Source organism: Manduca sexta, chromosome 12 (genome assembly GCF_014839805.1).
Source record: "Manduca sexta isolate Smith_Timp_Sample1 chromosome 12, JHU_Msex_v1.0, whole genome shotgun sequence".
NCBI classification, from domain to species: Eukaryota; Metazoa; Arthropoda; class Insecta; order Lepidoptera; family Sphingidae; genus Manduca; species Manduca sexta.
The window spans coordinates 14,021,965-14,044,166 of record NC_051126.1 but is presented as its reverse complement, the minus strand read 5'-3'; the positions used below and the strand labels follow the sequence as shown (position 1 = coordinate 14,044,166).

The following is a 22,202-nucleotide window of genomic DNA, read 5'->3' as shown; positions in this document are numbered from 1 at the left end:
GAGAAATGTTATGTTGAATTACAAATTCGCGCCAATCCCAGCCAAACTATAATTTTTTTAGGTTGTTAATTTTGATACTAAGGAAACGTTAAACATACAGCTTTTGTATTTTTATAGGTAAACAAATGTAAGTTTTTTGGTTCTAGCAATATAATAAAATGATATGTCAAACTGGTTTGTGAATTTGTGATTGTCAAAATTGCAGTGTCAATAGGTGTAGTAAAATCAGAAAATAACAAAAGAAATAATCGTAATAAATTAGTAAGGTCATAATGTGAATGTAAAATAGGTCGCATGGTACACTAAATTATATCATGGCGATCAACCTGGAGAGTTGCGACAGCCTCCCGCCAGACGAGGAGCCAAAACTTAAATATGATCGAATGGAAAATGATGTGAAAAAAATACTTTTAACGGACGCTGTGAGCTGCATATGTGTTCACACTAAGTTTATATGTATTGGTACGCAATGGGGAGTGATACATCTGTTGGACCACGAAGGGAACAAAGTGCCGATATCGTACGACGGTAAAAGTACAGAGTTGCAAGCTCATGCTATAGCCGTAAACAAGATATCGGTGGACCAGAACGGGGACTACATCGCTAGCTGCTCGGATGACGGGAAAGTGGTCGTACACGGCCTGTACAGCGACGAAAACACACACAACTTGAACTTGGGCAGGGTGGTCAAATCCATCTCATTGGACCCTTATTACTTCAAATCTGGGTCTGGCAGACGGTTCTTTACAGGTAATTAAACGAGAAAATAAATGGCTTCAAAGTCAAACACGAAAATATTTAGCTGTAGTTTCAATTTGCAGATCTGTTCATAAGTGAATGTAAATTATAATAACTTGTGGCACTATGTGACCAAAACTTTGTCATAGTTCATGCTCAATATAACTGCTAACCTGTTTATAATCATGTTCTGCTGGCTATTAATTTAGGTTATGGGTGTATTTATTTAGCCTATAAATACTTTTACTTATTATTTGTTTTTCCTTCTTCATATGACAACCTATGCTTTATAATAATTACGTGTAACTAAGAGAACAATTTGATATTATTAAAACAATAAATTCAATTGAAACCAGCTGTAAGAACATTGCTAAAAAAATTTTTTTTTCTTTTAGTGATTCAATAACAAAACTGCAGATCATATCCCTGTAATATAAAAATATTTGTATGGTACAAAGTACCTATAACAACATAGAAATCATAGAATTAAATGTATTGGTTAAAGTAACAATCATAGTCAGTTATAATGACCAATCATATTTTAAATAAATCAAATTATTTTCATCCTTAATCAAATATAAAAATCCATACAAACACTCACACCTATACCTTTATTCCTAAAGGGGTAGGCACAGTGCAACTATTGTGTATTCCGTCCCATGATGTAAGGGGCATGCCTATCGCCATATCAGGCACAAATTCCAGATTCCAAACTTATACTGAGTAGAACAACCTAATATCACTGTCCAACCTGGGGATCGAACCTGAGTTGTCAGCACTGCAGTCATACTATGCCAACAAGGCAGTCAAGAATCTATGTGTACATGAAATGCTTATCTCAATCTTTCTTCACTATCTAAATTTTAACTGAAAATTTAGGCTAAAGGTTAAAGGTTTAACTCATTACCTATTCTGCTACATTCACATACTGTCCACTCTTAACTTGATTACTGCATCTTAAATTTATTACGTAGTCATATAAATATTTTTAAAAAGCTAGAATAAATGAAGTAAATTATATAATAATTGTTACTTTAAAGTTGTTTGTATGGTAACCAAGCATGTATTAATGACTGATGTAATGATTCACTAATATAATAATAAATGGATCTAACTATGACATGCTCACTTATGACATATAAGTCTTGTGTTGTAGATTTAACAGCTGACTCATCACCTACTGTACTCTGGCACATGTTTCCAGTTAGCTCACTATACCTTAGCATAAGCTTTTTGAGTCACATTTAAATTTATCAATAATTTATGCCATTTAAATTGTAACACTGTAACCATGGTCAGAATCCAGTTAAAAATCAACAAGATAAACTACCCAATTGTACAGTGTAGACACATTATCAAAAGTAATACAAAAGCATACTAGATGGACATTGTCCTCAAAAAATGTTCGATGGTATAAAATATTTTCTGTAAAGTAGTGGTCTTTGATTCAAAAGCTATATTATTGATTCTGTATGGCTTAAAAGGTAAAATTGCCAATTGGTTTCAATTAAAACATTCCCAATTTATATTATCACATGATGGTAAATCCTATTTAATTAACAAAATATTTTAATCGTGTTAATTAAAATGCATTGTTATAAACAAACTTTCACTCACATGTAAATGTGAGGTTAACTCAAATAAATGTTCTTTTGTATGCCTTTATATATTCCTGCCTTTGTGATGAAATTCTATATTAATCTGAAAATATTTAAATCCACCTATCTCAATACGTAGTAATGTATTATGTAAACACAAACATGGCTACTACACATTATACCTTATACCACAAAGGTACAACGCAAGCATTTATCATACAAATCAAATTTAGTTATTTATAACAATTTTGATACATATCATATGTAACTAATAACTCCTGTCAACAGCTGCTATAATAATTTTCAAACATTTAAACATTACAGCATTGTTCTAGTGTAAGCATACTGATAAATTATAGTAGTCATACAATTTTTTGTTTCATTTGGGTACAATCATAGATTTACTTAAAGGTCCGAAATAAAAAAGATTTTTTTTAAGTTTTATTTATTTAAATGAAATGTATTCACAATTAACGGAATGATTTTATTCTTATAAGGTTACGATGGAGTAATCAATTTTAGGAAAGGGCTTTTTTTCTGGTTTTAGTAGAATTTTTTGAGTCAGGTGAGCTACGAGCAATCGGTTAGCGAGCCGCAATATGAATATAACTGAACTATGGTAATATAGCAATCCTGTCAGAATAATTTATGTGAAACCTCACAAAAATACTTATATGTAACAATCATGTGGGTACTATGGAATTATACTCATTTGCAAATTATTTAATTATTGACTTCTTAAAATATTTTCATTTGCTTGTATCGAAATTCTAGGCGTCAGTTATTTATTCAGCTGTCCACTTAAAACATGTCCTATGAGAGCCTTTAAAGAACATGCTTTTAGAACCATAAAAATAAGCAGCCCATCGTTTTCGACAGCTCAATTACATTCCTAAATACTTGTTTCCTTGCAGGTGACCATAAACTCACGCTATACGAGAAATCATTCCTGAACCGTCTTCGCGCAACCGTCATCAGTGAGTGCAAGGGCTACGTGCAGGCGATATCCTGGCACGACAGGTTCGTAGCGTGGGCCAGCGAGGACGGCGTCCGCGTCTTCGATCTCGTAGCCAGGTGTTCACTAGGTTTAATCCAATGGGAAAAAAGCCCGAACAGGTCCATAGAAGACTATCGCTGTAATCTCCTCTGGTCTGCACCTAAAACCCTCATGATAGGATGGATCGATACCATCAGAATATGTGTCATACGAAAACGAAGTCAAATCGAACTGCTCACTAGAGACGACACCGAGTATCTTGTGGACCCCGTGCATACATTCCAAGCCGAATATTACATTGGGGGCCTTGGGCCACTGGACGATCAATTGGTTCTCCTGGGTGTACCAAAAGAATGTGATCCAGAAACAGGCAAATCTCAAAGACCGGTCCTTATAGTAGCCGAATATAAAGACTGTGAATTCCTTGAGGTCTCGTCAGACACACTTAATATAAGAGGGTACCAAGAATATACCTGCAACGACTATTATTTAGAAATACTTATTGAAGAAAACAGATTCTTCATCGTGTCGCCGAAGGATATAATCATTGCTAGTCCTTATGATATTGATGATAAAGTCAGCTGGCTAACGAAACACCGAAGGTTCGAAAGAGCTTTAGCCGTTTTGGAAGAAGTAGGCGGTAGAACTTCAAAACATTCAGTTACTACTGTCGGCGTCAACTATCTGGACCATCTGATGTCGGAACACAGATACGAAGACGCAGCCATACTTTGTGCCAAAATATGCGCAAACGACAGAGTTTTGTGGGAAAATCAAATACTGAAATTTACCAAAGTGAACCAGGCGAGAGCGATCAGTGCTCACATACCAAAGACACGGGAGCAACAACTGAGTTCACATATCTATGAAGTGATACTGTATGAATACTTGAAGGTCGACTCACAGGGATTTTTGAAAATTGTAAAGGAATGGGATTCCGGACTGTACAGAACGGGAGTCATCATCAAAGAAGTTTTAGAACATTTGCTAACCACGGAAGTTGATAAAAATATATATTTAGAAGCATTAGCGTTACTTTACTGTTATCAACATAAATACGACAAAGCTCTGACGACGTATCTTAAGCTTCAACACAAAGACGTGTTTGAACTTATCACCAAGCACAAGATGTACAACGCTATACACGACAAGATCCTCGACCTGATGACGCTGGACTGCGATCGAGCAATCACGATGCTCGTCGAGAAAGCGAAAGTGCCCGTCGATGTGGTCGAGAAACAATTGCTCAATCACGAGCTATATCTCTACAAATACTTGGATGCGTACAGCAAGGTGGAATCTAACGGCAGGTACCACGGCAAGTTAGTCAGATTGTACGCTAAATACGACAAAAAGAAGCTGCTGTCGTTTCTCAAATGTAGCGACAACTACCCTATACAGGAAGCCCTAGAGGTTTGTCAGAGCAACAACTTTTATCCAGAGATGGTATTCCTTCTCGCTCGAATAGGTAACACTAGCGATGCATTGCAAATTATCATCGAACAATTAAACGATATAAACCAAGCAATAAACTTCTGCCAGGAGCAGAATGATAAGGAATTGTGGACCGACCTGATCAAACACGCCGTCGACAAGCCCGAATATGTGACGCTACTGCTCAAGAGGATCGGCAACTACGTCGATCCGAGAATGCTCATACAGAACATCAAGCCAGGCTGCGAGATACGTGATTTGAAGGAGTCGTTAGCAAAGATGATGTGCGACTACCACCTTCAACTGTCCGTGCAGGAGGCCTGCAAGGCGATCACGCTCCGAAACTACTTCGATATCCACGAGAAACTAGTGACTGGCCAGCAGCGAGGCATATCGGTGACGGACGAGTTCTTGTGCTGCGTGTGTCGAGGCCGCATCATAATAAGGGACTCGTCGAGCGCGTCGGATCTCATGGTGTACAACTGCAGGCATTCGTTCCACATAGATTGCCTGCCGGACGGTATTCAGTGTCAGAATTGTACAGTGTGCAGTGCTGTTAAGATGTGACCGGTTCGCGTATCGCTCAATGTAACCTATGTAGGTAGAAACTGTATAAACCACGTCGACTATTTTCCACAGTAAATGTGTCACTTGTAGACGAAGTTGCAGTATTAAAGATGAAATTAACGAGGAATGTAAATATCTTTGAATCTCTGTATCGCAAAAAAGGAGTTGTATTCCTTTCTGCTTTTTACTATTCACTGAAATTGGTGTAGTATGTTATCAATAATGCTTTAACTTGAAGCTACACGCTCTTGCCATTGTCGACAATTTGATTGAATTACAAGATCTGTCATATTATAATATTATTGTGGTCTCGAAACTTTAATTAGTTTAATTCTTCGTTACTGTCACTGTAACTTAATTAAATAAAAATAATATAAATCATTTACCATAAAATGTATAAGCGAAACACAGTATGTGAAGTCAAGGGCATTGGTAGGCTAAGAGGGCCAAAGCTTCCAAATACGGTGGCCAATAGTTACTTTGCAACCTAATTCCTCCTCCTAATGATACATAAAAATACCCATAAAGTAAGTTCCCACATTAAAATTTTTCATTTATGAGAAATAAAAGTATTAATCGAAAATTGTAATTAAATTGCACAAAAATAAAAATAAACCCGGTACTTAATTTTATTAGATCTAATGTCGCGTAATATAAGAAAAGGGTGGGGCATCCACCCTCTGCTCTCATGTTGACGGCAATTTATGTTATGCCTTACGCCACGAGACCTATATACTGATACTATGATTCTATAACATGTATTGTGAATTTATTTCTATATCCAATGTCACAATACTGCACTTCGTCTACAAAGCGAATACATCAAGGCATGGGGTCCAATTCGGCAGGCAATAAGGATCCGGGTCGATGGTATGACGCGCAATAGAAAACACAATAAAAACTCGCTTCCACTGAATCAGTTGTTCAGTACTATTCGTTTAAATACTAGGTACTATAAAAACAAGTGAGTCATAAGTAATCAGTCCTGCAGTCCACCCCTGTGACGGATCCTTGTGAGAAAATGGTCCATACGTAAAGCAGTGCAGGCTTCATTCGATTACAAGACGATTTCACGCCACTAGATTGTGGTTGAAAACGACAAACACGGCCAAAACTTGATTATAATTGGTCGACATGAGACTTTCACGTTGGTCTCTCGACCAATCACAACTTACCCAAGGATTTGTTTGATTCTTATGCCATATTCGAGGGGTCACTTAGCGTTGGGACCACAATTTTTATAATAGAAAATCTACCAAAAAAAATTAGCCGGAGGTAAAGAAAATAAAGGTCCTTTAGACTAGTCTCGGTTACCTACCGAGAGATTAGTACACAGGAAGAAGTCGCGGAAGTTCGAAGCTTGCACTGTGCAAGCTATTGACTTAAAATTATACCTCTTCTTTGGTACCATTAAAATCCAATACTTTAAAAATACTCTTATATTAATTGACTTACATGCTATAGTTCATAACACAGGAGGAACTGCTTGGAATGTACCTAATATTTTGTACCCAACATGATACTAGGCTGAGTTACTTTGGCAACTGTTGGAACATGTAAAATCTGATGCTAAGGCCACAATATGCTGTATATTTTAGCGCCAAATTTTAATCCGCTGCCACACAGATTTCTACCTTATTTATTAGGCAATAAGACGCCTCGTTCAATTCTATAAAGTCCTGTAAATATCTGTTTCTAAATATTTTTATACTAGTATACCCCAACAGTTATTTTTAGTCTACGTTCAGGAGTCATATTGCCATATAATATTAATGAGTTATAATAAATGTAATATACTTATTTATTTTGTAGCGTAAATTTTTATACACGAGTGTTTGTTCCATGACAAACTATAGATCATTCGTTCACGAAGACGCGCCCCTCCACTGTAGAGTGGAGGTGTCGCGGGGCAAGAGGACTGATCCAAGCCACAGCCTCAACGTTATTCATTATACATTGTAGTGTACGTGTGCACTCATGCACACTGTAAGCGATTAGCAAAAGTAGTGGGGCGCGTCTTCGAAGACGAAATGACCTTTATCTACTGCATATAATTATCATCTAATTATTACTACAATTATAATGGTATCACATGTGATGTGAGTATCGCCGCAGAATATTATTAAAACAAAAATGTTTGATGTAATGCATTTTATTATTAAAGGGAATACGTCATTGAGTGTCAAATGCATACGTTGTTATATACGTTACCTGTAAAAATAACTTGTATTACACCCGCGTGCTCGACGAAGTTTTAATGCCTCATTAGTTAACACCCATGGCAATTATATAAACGCCGATAAAACTATAATTAAATATATATGTTACCTAATCTCATTAAGGATTTGATGTACATTTTATACCTTTTTCTATGTAAATTACCAACATCATTTTTATATTTAATTGATGTTAAATTATAGCCAATATATCTGTATTTGTAAAGTTACTTTTATAATTTATAGAACCGGGATAATATTACTGTAAATGTGTTGCCACCAGTATTGGGCCCCATGTATCCGCATGTTATCAATAAAATGTATAATTAAATATTATCACGTCTGGTGCTTTTATAGTGATGTGGCTTGTGTTATTTCCCCTATGTAATTATATCTTGTAATAATTAAATAATGTTAAGTATACAAATTGTTTGATTTACATCGCGTTATCGCGGAATAGGACAGTCGTCTATTTTAGTTTGGTATTTATCAATGTTATAGCAAATACCTAAAATAAACTAGTGTGAGTATAAATATGGAAGATTAGTACGTACGTAAATAATTTTTTAATGAGGAACAACATTTCGGTGAACGCAAACGTAGTGTTAATTAGTCGTTAGGATATAAATGGACTAATCTATCGAAAGGAAAATATAAGAGCAGCTGCCATTTTTAATAAACAATCCTGATCGCCTATGTCGATCCATCGTGAAAGTCACAATATTTTTTGACATACTTACAAACGACTCATTTTTATTGGTTTATCTTCGGAATCGAAGATTGGTAACACTTATAGAAAACGACAGTAAAACATTTAAGTAAAAAGCATATAGATAATACCGATTGCAAATATTTACAAGAGAAGATTAAGCGGGCGTATACTTAATGCCAACATTTCGCATACCTAGTCAAAAAGGTTAACTAAATCATTTACTCTCCCATACTTTTCCACTGACTAGTCTTAAAACCAAGTAAGTACCACGCTTAAAAGTTGTACACTCTGAACAGTTTTTTCAGTATCGTCTTTATCATTATCTTAATGGGCGCGAAAACGAGCTGTGGACGGGGGAGTCTTAGGTTCGTTTCCCAAATCAACTCACTTTGTATAAATCTTTATCAGTGACGATTTCGACGCGTTAGATAAGGCAGCCTGGTCTTTATAACATATTTTCTATTATGTTAGTATCCGGAAAACTTCAGAGCTTGCACACTACTCTGATTAGCAACAAAAATACATGAAGTTTTGGTAGATTATTATAATTAAAGGATTGAAGTCTCTCATCGCGTAGAACTCAGAGCGTAGAAGCTCAAAGAGAATATATAATAGCGGCTAGCGCACAAATAAATTATGTATGGGGTTGAATCGAAATCACCGTTGTATGATCTTTATTAATACTTAGGTATTGCAGGTCAAACCCGGTAGATATTGATATATTGTTATTGGAAAAAAAATGTAGAACGTTATGATTTTTAAAAGGGGAATTCCGTTTTCGTAACCTTTTTCGTCATAGGATATACTTAACATGTTCCGTTTACAATGTGAACTTTACTTTCATTATTTGATGACCTTGTAATATTGTAGTAAATGTAAGAGCATAAATTGAGATAAAATCTGTAGATAAAAGCAGTTCAACAAAAAGTTGAACTGCAAAGTGCAAGAACATGTTCTTGCAAGAAACAGCAATTTTTTATTTCCATAGATGTGATGTGTGATGTGACAATGATAAGTGGAATGAAACGTAAAAATCCGCTCCGTTTCACATGTTAAAATTCTCATTAAGTAATAGGTATTTACTACCAGCACTGGTACTATCAGTTTCAATTAGATAAATTTACTAAATGAACATAAATAACAAAATTATTTCGTCAAATATATATACATATTATTAGTACAAATAATTAATAAGATTATTGATTCCTCGATAACAGGTGCCTATGCGTGAAAAGGAACATAAATTATTGTTTATTCCCATGTGGAAAAATGGACGCGCACATGATTCTGTGAGGTTTTGAAAATGTTTTCCTTGAGTGTTCGCGTGCGTTAAGCGTTGAAAATTGACCAGTACGTTGCAAAGTGTTGTGTGAAAATGACAGATATGCCTCCTTATCTCGCCGTTAAAGATGAGGAGAAAACTAGTGGACAGAGTGACAGTGATACATGTATCGACGTAGATGATTGGGATTTACCTTTGTGTTTCAATAAACCGCGGCACACGGAGCCCATAAAGGGCGCAGATCGCGTGGAGCACTCGTGGCGGGTGAAGGAGAAGGTGGGTCCCCCTTTTTGTCATGCAAACTTTGATCGATGCAGGTCCAAAACAAACGCACATGGTGGTGTACCGAGTGCGTCGGTCGCAACCGGACTCTCGGTCGTTGCCCCTCGTACAGACACCATAATACAATGTTTATTATGATAGAAAATATATTTGTTTTGATTGTTTCATGTAAACAAAAATTATATTGCGAAATTTAAAAAAATCAATAAACTTGTATGTGGTGGTGATGTATTCGAGTAAGGTGCGTAGTTGTGTAGTAAGTGCGTAATGTTTGTTCGCAGTACAAAACACACTGCGTAGCACTGGTGCTGTGTCTCAATGTGGGAGTGGACCCACCAGACGTGGTCAAAACACAGCCATGTGCACGACTAGAGTGTTGGATAGGTATGTACCATATTTCTATTACAATAAATAACTTAAATATATAATAAATAACCTACCAATACCACCTAACAAAAACATAAATACTAGACATACATTTTTGTTAGAACATAAACAAATGCATTGAATGTTTGTTATTATTTTGGCTTGAGTATTTAATGAGAAGCATTCAAATGATTGGTGCCAATTTAAGGGCTACAATTTAAACTATTGTAAGTTTTTTTTTTTGGACACCTTATTTCACACACAAATAATGTTGTAATATTGCATCATATTACAGTAAACAAACCTCTCTTATCATTCTAATCTAAAATAGAATTTACCAATCTTGTGTCATGCTTAGTATTTGTAAACTACTTGATTGGTTTCGATACAGTTTACACAATTATCCAATGTTTTTAATATTTTTGTAGAATATATAATTCTTGTGGGAAATCAAATGAGGATACTAGATATATTTTACTCTTATTCCAAAATATATTAAAGTTTTGTATCATACTAATATAAGTATAAATAAAAAGATTGTGAAAATGTTTAGTTAGATAAATACAGATTCTTTCAACAAATTTTGATGAAATTAGGCACATAAATAGCATATTAAATAGGCTACTTTTTATTTAGTATTACTATACAATGGGATGTTTATCCAGAAAAGGACATACACATAGGAGAAGCCACAAATCATTTCTAGAAGGAATGTTATAAAAAATACAAATATGTATCACAAAATCTGTATTTATATGTCACAATGTTTTTCATGTAGCTTTATTTGCATTTAAGTATTCCTATATCTCCCTATAGGAACTTTGTATTTTTAATGACGAAAAATGTAGTCCTTAGCTCAAAAAATAAGTAATAACTGTGCAAATAATGTGGTGATTTGTAATTCTGTTATTGAATTAGCGATAGACAAAACTAATATACAATTTGCAATTATGATACTCCCGAGGACAATCTGGAATTGCCAATAATTGCACTATTCTACATAACTTGTTAAAAATAAGCTCTATTTGGTCATCTCTAAAGTATTAATTTGAATTAGTAAATCCTAAGAAAAGATGTATCCATCATTATTGTAACAAGGTTTATTTCTAATGAACATCTAATTATTTTTGCAAATTATTGCATTAATAATATTAATAAGTTATCTTGCATTAAGGTGGTGAAATTTGTACCTCATGATTTGGGTGAGTGGTGCCTTAGGACGATTAAGACAGGAACTCAATCTAAACTCAAGTTGTACTAATGAAATAGCTACAGACTGCTAATTTATAATAGTTTTAATTTATCTATAGCAGTGGTGTAGGTTCCATATAACCCATTACCTGCCGACTTCCTTTTTGTAGAATTTCTGTAGAATGTAATTATCATTAGAATGAGTTGCAGACCACATTCATGCTTTAGTAGCTATATGTTGCAGGTTCTCTTTCAGAAAATTTTACCTTTCACCATTGATCTATGCCCTTTCTTGGATTGCTTTAATGTCATGATATAAAAATATAATCTTGTTACCTTCTTGCCATATTATTAAGCAAAGGTGCCACTATAAGGTCTGAGACTACTAAAAATTCCTCTACCTGTAATATTCATTTCCCAATTATGTGAATAATTTGCTTGTTTGGCTTACCTTCCCCAAAAAAATTAACATTACCTCACACATGTTCTCGTAAGGAGCAACTAATTCTCTACTGGTTCACACACACGTTAATTGATCAGACACAAATCTCAAGATGCTAGCTAACCAACGATAGACTAGTTGAGAGTGTAACCAACTGCTGAGTTAAACTCTCGGGTTGAAACCTAGCTCACAAGACATGCACCTCTGACTTATAAGTTATGTGTGTATTCTTTATTAGTTTTATATACCTAGCTTGTTTTAACCATGACAGATTTGATAATAAGTTGTATAGGCAACATAGGTATTTGTACGTAGAGAATGCACGGAGGCACAAACTGAGTGACCTTTACTAAAGGAAACTATAAATTCGGCACGGCGGTGAAGGAAATCATTCTGAGGATACTTCATACCTAAGAATATGTATGACAAAACTGGCAACCTACACTAAGCCAGCATGTTTGGCTAAGATCTATACCCTCTCAATAGTAAACGAAGGTCGTGCGCAGGAGTCTGCAAGTGTACAGTACAAGGCTGTATTATTTCATATTTTAAATCCAATTCCAAACAAATAACTTCAATAATTAAAATATAAAAGTCATGCTGATTATTCATATTGTGGGCCAAACCTAAAAATGTTATCTGGTTCAAAAAGTACGTAGTCCAGGGTAATTGGGAACATGAATAATGCATTATAATTAATGACAAAGTCCTGGAAATGTACATTAGTAAATACGCAGTGCAGTCGTTAATCACTCGGTCTGGCAGTGCTGGGGTTCTCCTATGAGTCACTGGGAGGCAGGTTGGTGACTCACCCGCTCCGCACGACTGGGTCGCGTGGACATACGAGCGAGATAAGGCTGTTATTTGTTTCTTAAACGTAGCCTTTGCTTGCTGCTCAGGCATTGTGAAAAACAGGATAAATCGATGGCTCCTAAGTAAACAATCGTGTCTGAAACAAATGCTGTATTCACTTTTTTAACGTTTCATTATCTAGGTACTGTTTACTACCAAAACCATTAAAAAAAGTTATTTTAATTGAAGTTTTTTTTTCGTTTATTAACTTCTGAATTAAATGGGTTTGGTAGTAAACAATACCTTGATAATAAACGCAATAAGTGAATATTTCTATCTTTCCAGATACGATAGTTTACTTAGGAGCCATCGATTAATATTTTGCTTGGATAAAACGAAGCTTATAGCACTCAGGAGTAATATAGTTTCCAATTAGTAAAAGAATTTTCACAATTTGTTCATTAGTTCCAGAGATTAGCCCCTACAAAATACAAATTTGCTAACTTTTTCTCTTTATAATATTGGAGATAGGTTTTTTTTGGCTGTCTGGCTGGATCTGCTTCGTATTCATCCGTCGCCAAGAAGCAGAGTACTAGCAAAATTTGTGTTCTGTTGTGGCAAATATTATCGTCAGTGTAATTTAAAATACCTCAAGTTGATGGAGTAGAGATTCGAAATTCTGCGACCTTATGCTATTTTTTATGGATCAATCTGCACTTTGTTTTGAATAAAAAAATAGACACGAACTGAAATCAATCTGAACAGGGTAATATAAAAAAGAAATGTAGGTTCTATTTAGAAGAAGAATATAGCTGGATAAACAATAGTATCGATTTGAGGCAGCTGTGGAAAAAACACTCCCGGCTTCAAATACGCACCAAGACCAATTTCTATTTATTTTGTAAATATTTTTATCGCATCTAAGTTTTGTGACTCTGAAACTTCGGAATTGTTTGATTTGTTTCGAGTGGACATCTAATTCGGCATCTTATTTTATCATCTTCATTAAGATCGGCCACGGCGAAATGTAGGCAGACACGCTACTAAAATAATTTCATGTTACTTTGTTTCATTAGGATCCAACAATCGAATACTAAGGCATCCAACTCATATTCCTTCCATGCGTAATATGATCGGCTTATATCTTAAATTAACACATAAATACTATGCATTTCATTAGGTACACAATTTTACAAATGCTATTTATTTCTATATACAAAATGCTATATTATTTTTTATGTATACCAACAGATCCGCAGTCGATGTCGCCGAGCAAGGCGCTCGAGAGCATCGGCCATGCGCTACAGTCACAGTACGAGCGATGGCAGCCGCGCGCGCGATACAAGCAGTCGCTCGACCCCACGAGTGACGAGGTGCGTGCATTCACGTCATAAAACTACTAGTACCTAATCCCTATGAGTTATCTCATTGATTCCCAAAGTTGTCCAGGCGGACCCCCAGGAGTCCAAGGGAGACTTGACTGGGGTCTACGTTGGCGTAACCAAAAATTGTGGTTCACAATTCGTAAACCATATTATAAACAAGAATATTTGTAATATGGTTTTGAGAGTAAAGAACTAAAATATTGACTTGACTTCACATATCAATGTAGGCAGATAATATTTTAAGCTCAACGACTGTCATATGTAAAAATTGCATATTCTGGGGTATATGATAGAAAGAAATTTAGCTGCAGGTGGTCCACCAGAACCAGCAAAATTTTGAAAGTGGTCTATGAGAAAAAAGTTTGATAACCTCTGAACTATCTTAACGGTGGACGTCCGACGCATAGTTAAAATAGACCAATCAGAATATACTTTATTTGACATGCTTACTGAATTATTTTGAATAGTTTATTCTTACCATTAACGTGTGGTTAACGGTTTTCTTTGGGTATCGGACCCCGCAGTCGATACCGAGGGAAACCTGCGAACGATATACTGGAATCCCCCGGCTTTGCGACTGCAAGGCCTGGAGGAAAGATGGGAAGGAAGTGTGGGGGAAGGACAAGGAATTATTTTAACATGGGAAGAGGGGATAAGGCTAGGAAATGTTCGCGAGCCCTTATAGGTCTCAATGTGAATGGCAACCATTGTATACACACTTAACTGTGTGCCTACGGCCGCGATAAATGTTCCCCTGTGCATGGGCGTGCATTTGGTATGGAGACCAAATGCACAAGAATTGTCTTAGAGGGTATAGTTAAACGTTGGGATAGTTTATTGGAATTTACTGGGGAAAAAAGATGACAAGAGTTGTAGTGTTGCGCGTATTCATTGATGCGGGGCGAAGATATTCTTAAATATTTTCACAACTTAGTCATAATTATAATTACGATCAATGAGAGGCGTTGCGCACGCGTTTTTGGTCGGTGTTATATTTTATCCGGTTACACTGGCTGACCCCGGAACGTGAGTCATTTGGATAAGCGTTTTTAGTTTATGGCGTATGACGTCATCGGGCAGGTCCCTTAGTAATACCGATAGGTAGTTTAAATGCGAGTCAATTAAACAAAAATAAATAATCGCTGTAACAATAGGTACTGTGTTTTGTTTTTATAATTTGACACAATCAGCGGTGGGCGCGGCCGAAGCGGTGACCTCTGCCACGATACTCGCCGAATTTATCACGTGATACTACTAAATAATTCTAGAATGATACTTTATTGATATAGGTTTTTGTATGAATAAGTCGGAATAAGTGTGAAATCAAAATGGTATCTTTATATTATACAAGACACGATGTTCACGGTTACAAATGTGGCCCTGAATCAATGAATTCCTGATTGTATGGAACTGTTTCATTTCATCTCCATTACGCGCCGCACACGTAAGGAAACACTAAAACCTAAGACTAACTAGGGTCTCATACAATATGCGCAAATCACGACGTAAAAATAATAGAATACTATCGTAACGACGGGATGACGTCACAACAGTGCGAACTAGTATGACATCACTGATCTATGTGGTAGATGAATAAACTACACCCGTAGTTATTACAGTATACTGGGTGTCATCAGATTGTCTATTGCTTTCTTCAAGCACCAGTGCGAACGCACTGTTGTATTTCGAAGGGCTGCTGTTGTGGGTGACGATAACCGATCCTGATGAGACTTAGCTTAGGTATTGCAGGCAGGGATGTTATGGATATGAAATTTCTGATATGGATATGGATATAGGAATAAAATTATATCGGTTTCGGATACGGTTACGGATATGTAATTATTTCGGATTATCCGGTAGTTTCGGATAGTTTCGGTTACGGATATTAGATTAAAGTAAAATAAAAATATTATGTAATACAGTAGGGCGGTGATTCCTAACTATCGTTCGTCGTCATCGTCGATTATTAAGTATCGATGGACTAATTGGGGGACATGGGTGTTCGGAAAACCTCTGTGTTTTAATTTGAGATGAAGTTTCAGTGAAGTAGTGCCATCTCCTGCCCGTGAAAAGTTTTTATCACACTGTTTACATTTTGCAAAATCAATTTAGTACGTAACGCAACACTTCTCCTTCACTTTACTAAATGAAGTACCTACCTACTCCTAAATAAAAAAAATACTATTTATGAATGAAGTTAAGTATGTTATGATTAAAAATAACAAACAAACTATATAAAATTCACGTAGCGCGTGAGCGGTGAAACAAAAATCTGTAGGGTGCGACGCAATATAGTACCACGTAGAGAAGCTGAATTAAAACTCGTTTATTTATGAAAAAAAAAAAGAGATTTTATGAAGTGTCTATAAATATTCCAACCGGCTTACCTTTGGACTATTTTAAATACTAATGCATACTATATTCCTGCATATTGGTAGTAAATAAAAGAAATAAAAATGACGTATTTCCTATATACATAAACTTACAGCGTACGTCGCCGAGAAATGCATCAACTCGCAATACCTAGTGCTAACATTCGAACGCCTCAATAGATCCATAGTTGCGTCTACGTATGCCGCTAACGCGAAGGTCGCAGATAATGCAATAATAGACGCGGATATAATAGGAATTGCGACGCATCCTATTTAAGGCCCACGCACACTGACGGTACAACGTGACGACACGGCAGAACAGAGTAGCCAATTCAAAAAATAAAGGGACATGAGTCACTGCAGAATCATTTCTAAGTGATATGTTAATTCAATGATACTAGATATATTTTGCGATCCATAATGATCATCATACACTTGCCGAGGAATTATAGAGGCTCATTTTGGGGACATTCGGGTGTCCATCCAAAATGTTGGCGCCCAACAAGTAGTGTTGTTTATCGTTGGGTATCACACTTTCCTATCACGTGTAATCGCTTAATTGAGTGTCAGGAACGCAGCTACCGTAAGACTAGGATGCCACCCGAACCTTAACTGGTATCCTTTGTTGTTGATTCACTACCCAGCGAAAAGTAACAAAGCATAAAACCTACCAAGTTTAATCGCACCAGTTAAGCATGTCACATATAAAGGATCGAGAATTTTTGGTCCTAGACACTTGTTTACCTTGCCACTGGCTAATAAAATTGTCTGCCATAGAGCTAACCGCTCCGCTGTTCCTTCACCGTGCGTCAGGCCTTAGTCGGTGCGTCGAGCGAGCGACTAGCGAGTGACTCACCGCGCCGACACTCGCGACGCACGACGCACGGCGCGCCACTTGTTTTAATTCAGTCCAATGTCACCTCGGTTTTGCGTAGTATTGCGAACTGTATGAATGTAACCACGTTTGGTATGCGATGCTTGGTTTAGGATCATTCCTATATGCTAGGTGGTTTACCCTTGAAGCCATTAAAGGTCATGGTTATATAAATTATGCGGTTTTAGTCCAATCCAGGACATAGTAATGAAAAATAAACCTAAATCATGAATTACGTCAGTTTAGATTTTAGAATGTTTGGCTGTTTATATTTCCCTGTCGATAAAAATTGTATACAACTAGATTTAAAATAAAAAATAAAATTCGACAAAATGTGTTTAGATATGATATTTATTTGAAATGCAATACAAGTAGAAATAAAAAGATGACCGTTTTAACATTGATCAAAGCTCAGTATGTTACGTTCTTACTAAATGACGACGAAATTTCAAACTATAGGTAGTTCTTACAAAATGTAATCAATTCCCAACAATCTTGTGAACACTTTCATCGTCAGCTGAACCAAAAACAAGCAAAATGAATTATTAACAAGAAGCTTACAGGTTCAAGCTGTTAGTAGGTGTTACATTTTGTACAGTTTACAATATTATTATTAAAAGCTCCCGTGGGACAGTGGAACAGTACGGGTGATGAAACAAAAAGCCGTAGATACGACACTCGAATCGATATAATTTTGCGTGATTCGCAAATCTTTTCTATATACTTACTGTAAATTCTACAGCACTCTACACTTCGTAATACCCACGACTTACTGTTAAGCCTAGTTTGAACTATACTAGTTAATCCGAGTAGCGAGTGAACTCCGAAAAATAAGTCAATTAGTATAAACTATTTAGTTACTAAATTACTCGCTACTGGACTAAAATACTAGCGTAGTCCGAAGCTAAAGAGATAGTACTCAGTGCAGTAGTTAACATTATGTGTGTTTTTATTTACTTAATAATAATTTATTTTTCATTATTATGTGTTGTAGGTGAAGAAATTATGCTGCTCCCTGCGCCGCAACGCGAAGGACGAGCGAGTGCTTTTCCACTACAACGGTCATGGTGTGCCCAAACCCACACTACAGGGGGAGATATGGGTGTTCAACAGGGTAAGATATTTTTATATAATCGACTTTGTAGTAAATTGGGTGAAGTTTAAATAACTCTGTTATAAAAAGATAAAAAATTTACTCCTGTATTCATAAACGTTATTTATCTAAGGACGGAGCATTGCTGTGATAACAAGTTATTGTTTTAAAAAGAATTATAAGTTGATTTAGAGATGTTTTCATTAATGATTATTATTCTTATTAGTAAATAAATTAGCAATAAAAATGTTTACCAATATTTTTAGTATAAAGCATTGTATTACTGTTAATTTGTTTCATATCGGTAACATAATGCTATAGCCTAGTTGGGTGTGGAACGGTTTGCCAAGACGAATGTCCGCAGGTTCAAATCCCAAGGGCACACACCTCTGACTTTTCTACAAAAATCATGTGTGTATTCTTTGTGAATTTATCGTTCGCTTTAACGGTGAAGGAAAACATCGTGAGGAAACCTGCACATCCGAGAAGTTCTTTATAGGAATTTCGAAGGTGCGTGAAGTCCACCAATCCGCACTAGGCCAGCGTGGTGGACTAAGGCCTAATCCCTCTCAGTAGTAGAGGAGGCCCGTGCTCAGCAGTGGGCAAGTATATAATACAGGGCTGATATTATTATCTTTTTATTTGTACGAGCCAATAATGCTCATACAGCAATTATCGTACATATATTCGTCGATATGTGCTAAATAAAACAGTCGTCACAAAACACTCGTCACGCGCTAAACAATTATAAACAAACGTGCGACTCAGATTACTAAACGTATATCTTTATTTACAATAAACTCTTAAGCTTCAAAGTGGTTTGGCGTTAACTATTTTGGCCTACAACAAACACACAACTACTACAGGGCGTCGTCAACGGCGAGAGCCCCAACATCCTTTTTGGTCCTTCGAGCATCAACAAAGACTGTAGGATCCTGTTTGATCCTTCAAGTCTATCATCGGTGTGCTTGGGGTGGTTTCTTCCAATTTTACGTTAGCAAATCGGTGCTGTTGGCTTCCCAGAAGCGGGTTTCCCCAGCAGTATTGAGACGTTGCACATAGCGTAGAAGAGAGAGGGCTACACTGAGTACCAACCATCAATCAACCGGCGGAGATTACGTCTACTGCTTCCAAATAACAAGAATTAACTAGCAGAGATTACGTCTACTGCTTCAAATAACAAGAAACAAGAGGTGGAGATTACGTCTACTGCTTCAAAACAACAATAACTATCAGCGGAGATAACGTCTACTGCTGAGCGGGGATAACGTCCATCGCATTCACAACTACGTGCAACAGACACTTAACAGAGATAACGTCTACTGTTACTTTAACTCCTTCATCTGTGTAAATACACAAAACCTACGTACAACTACTAATAACCCACAATGTCGAAAGAAGACTATCTCGAATTCGTGGAACTTATAAACAAGCAACAAAGCAGCTATGAAAACATCAAAGCTCTACAAACAAACTATAAAAAGGATTCTGTGAGTAGAAAATCCATAGACTACCTTAACAAGCGCGTCGAGGCTCTACAATCCCACTGGGATGAATTTCGATCAAACCATGAGATCATCAAGAAATACGAGTCTACCAACGGGGACCATGACTATTTCAAGCAGAATATTTTTGATATAACGAGAAGAATATTCGATGAAACAATGCAATCGATGACTAAACTACGTAATGAACTAATTACGGAAACTGGGTTTTTGGGTTTATCAAAGCCGAAAACATCAGGAAATCTGGGAACACCGACGACTGACAAAAATGGAGTACATCAACAAACGGAAGATGATACGGACAAGCGCTTATCAATGCTGTTACGAAATCAAATGTGCAACTTCAGTGCTTTAGAGCGAGCGGTCTCCAAAACTAATAAAGGTCACATAAAGGAAAAGTGGCAACTTAAAGATCATCTAAACATATTAGAAAATAAGTGGGAATCCATTGACAAGATTCATTGGGAAATAATCTATTTACTACAAGGCACCGATAAAGATTATGAAGCAAAATATGACTATTGGGAACAAGTCTACGATGACCTCAAAGAAGATTTGAATAGAAAATTTTTTGAAACATCTCATTATGAAAAAGAAACACCAAAAATCGAATTGCCAGAATTCAACGGACATTTTAATAACTGGATATCCTTCAGAGATTTATTTTTAGAGACGATACATAACAATCCAACTCTAAATAAGACGCAGAAAATGAAGTTTCTTAAATCTAAATTAAGAGGTGAAGCAGAAAGGTTAATCAAACACCTTCCCGTGAGCGCCGACAACTATGACTCCTGTCTGGACATCATTCAACATCGCTACGACAATAAGCGATCACTTTTCATCTCATACATAGACACACTACTCAATCAACCATCCATCGATAAACCGAATTCAGCGAATTTGAAGAAGCTATACGACACCACGAAAGAGTGTTTAAATGGCCTTGAAAATATCGGTATCGATATTCCTGTATGGGGTCCACTTATAGTATACTTACTGTCTTCGAAACTGGATGACGTCACGAGCAGTGACTACAGGAAACACATAAAACATGCAAGAGAACTTCCTGACTTAGATGAGTTTATGGAATTCCTGGAATGGCAATTTTTGTCGTTAGAAACATCTCGAGGCAAGAAGAATAAACCAAACAATCCGATAAATAACCAACATAAAAATTATAATTATAATAATTACAAGTCAACGAACTTTAAGGATTCAGAAAAATGGACAAAATCATACCATGCGTCACTTAGAAAATGCCCGCTGTGCAAAAACGATCATACACTGAGGCAGTGCTCTAGATTTTTGAATATGGATGTCGCAACGCGAAATGAAACAACAACTAAATTGAATGTATGCAAAAATTGTTTGTACAGTCACGCTGGAAATAAATGCAACTCGATTAAAAGATGTCGCAATTGCAATGGCAAACATCATTCTCTCCTTCATGATGACAACTTCAAAGTAAAGTCGTCGACGGCAAATGAACGAACATCAAATCACATAAACGGTGAACAAGAGATACTCCTGACCAGGGATGTTATGGAGCTCCGTAACCGTAACCGAAACTATCGGATATCCGAAATAAAAATATATCCTTAACCGTAACCGTATCCGTTAAAAAAGTTTCGGATAAGTTACGGATAATATGTTACTACAGATTTTTGTTTCACCGCTCACGCGCTACGTGAATTTTATATAGTTTGTTTGTTATTTTTAATCATAACATACTTAAGGCGATACCTCAAGGTCCATTTTCATACATTTTGTTTCGGCTTTAATCTGGGTAACTAAACAAGTATTGGCAAGTAAAGAATTTAAATTCACGTCTAGTTAGTGATTAGTTCTCGCAGTTGAAAGGAAAATGTAAAAATAATTAATAATCATGGATATTTCTGCCTTTAAAATTTCGTCATATTAGATTTTAAAGGCCGAAATATCCATGATTATTAATTATTTTTACGTTTTTCTTTCAACTGCGAGAACTAATCACTAACTAGACGTGAATTTAAATTCTTTACTTGCCAATACTTGTTTAGTTACCCAGATTAAAGCCGAAACAAAATGTATGAAAATGGACCTTGAGCTACCACCTTAACGTCATTCATAAATAGTATTTTTTTTTATTTAGGAGTAGGTAGGTACTTCATTTAGTAAAGCGAAGGATTAGTGTTGTGTTACGTACTAAATTGATTTTGCATAATTTAAACAGTGTGATAAAATCTTTTCACGGAGAGGAGGTGGCGCTACTTCACTGAAATTTCATCTCAAATTAAAACACAGAGGTTTTCCGAACACCCATGTCCCCCAATTAGTTCATCGATACTTAGTAATCGACTATGACGACGAACGA

At 36.2% G+C, this 22,202-nt stretch overlaps 2 protein-coding genes across 8 annotated transcripts in view; both read left to right on the top strand.

The window, feature by feature from the left end:
* The first annotated feature begins 169 nt into the window (after positions 1-169).
* Positions 170-7,973, top strand: LOC115448749 (vacuolar protein sorting-associated protein 41 homolog). The gene is made up of 2 exons (XM_030176298.2): positions 170-750; positions 3,251-7,973. Exons 1-2 carry the CDS (start codon positions 315-317, stop codon positions 5,332-5,334), a joined length of 2,520 nt encoding a protein of 839 aa, XP_030032158.1. The 5' UTR covers positions 170-314; the 3' UTR covers positions 5,335-7,973.
* Positions 7,974-9,498: 1,525 nt separating this feature from the next.
* The window catches only part of LOC115448755 (regulatory-associated protein of mTOR), a 37,819-nt gene continuing 25,115 nt past the window's right edge, over positions 9,499-22,202 (top strand). For 4 of the 7 annotated variants that reach the window (XM_037437833.1, XM_037437830.1, XM_037437832.1 and 1 more), the window contains exons 1-4: positions 9,500-9,820; positions 10,108-10,210; positions 13,869-13,990; positions 18,243-18,362. In XM_037437833.1, coding sequence (XP_037293730.1) covers positions 9,638-9,820; positions 10,108-10,210; positions 13,869-13,990; positions 18,243-18,362 — 528 coding nt within the window. In that variant the 5' untranslated portion in view covers positions 9,500-9,637. Of the gene's footprint in view, positions 9,821-10,107; positions 10,211-13,868; positions 13,991-18,242; positions 18,363-22,202 lie in introns of all 7 variants that reach the window. The other 3 variants (XM_037437831.1, XM_037437828.1, XM_037437829.1) reach the window with 2 other exon arrangements.

Excerpts from the sequence above, each read along its gene's own strand:
- LOC115448749 (XM_030176298.2), top strand. The coding sequence starts at position 315 with ATGGCGATCAACCTGGAGAGTTGCGACAGCCTCCCGCCAGACGAGGAG. Across the intron at positions 751-3,250 it reads TGGCAGACGGTTCTTTACAG|GTGACCATAAACTCACGCTA; the intron begins GTAATTAAACGA and ends GTTTCCTTGCAG.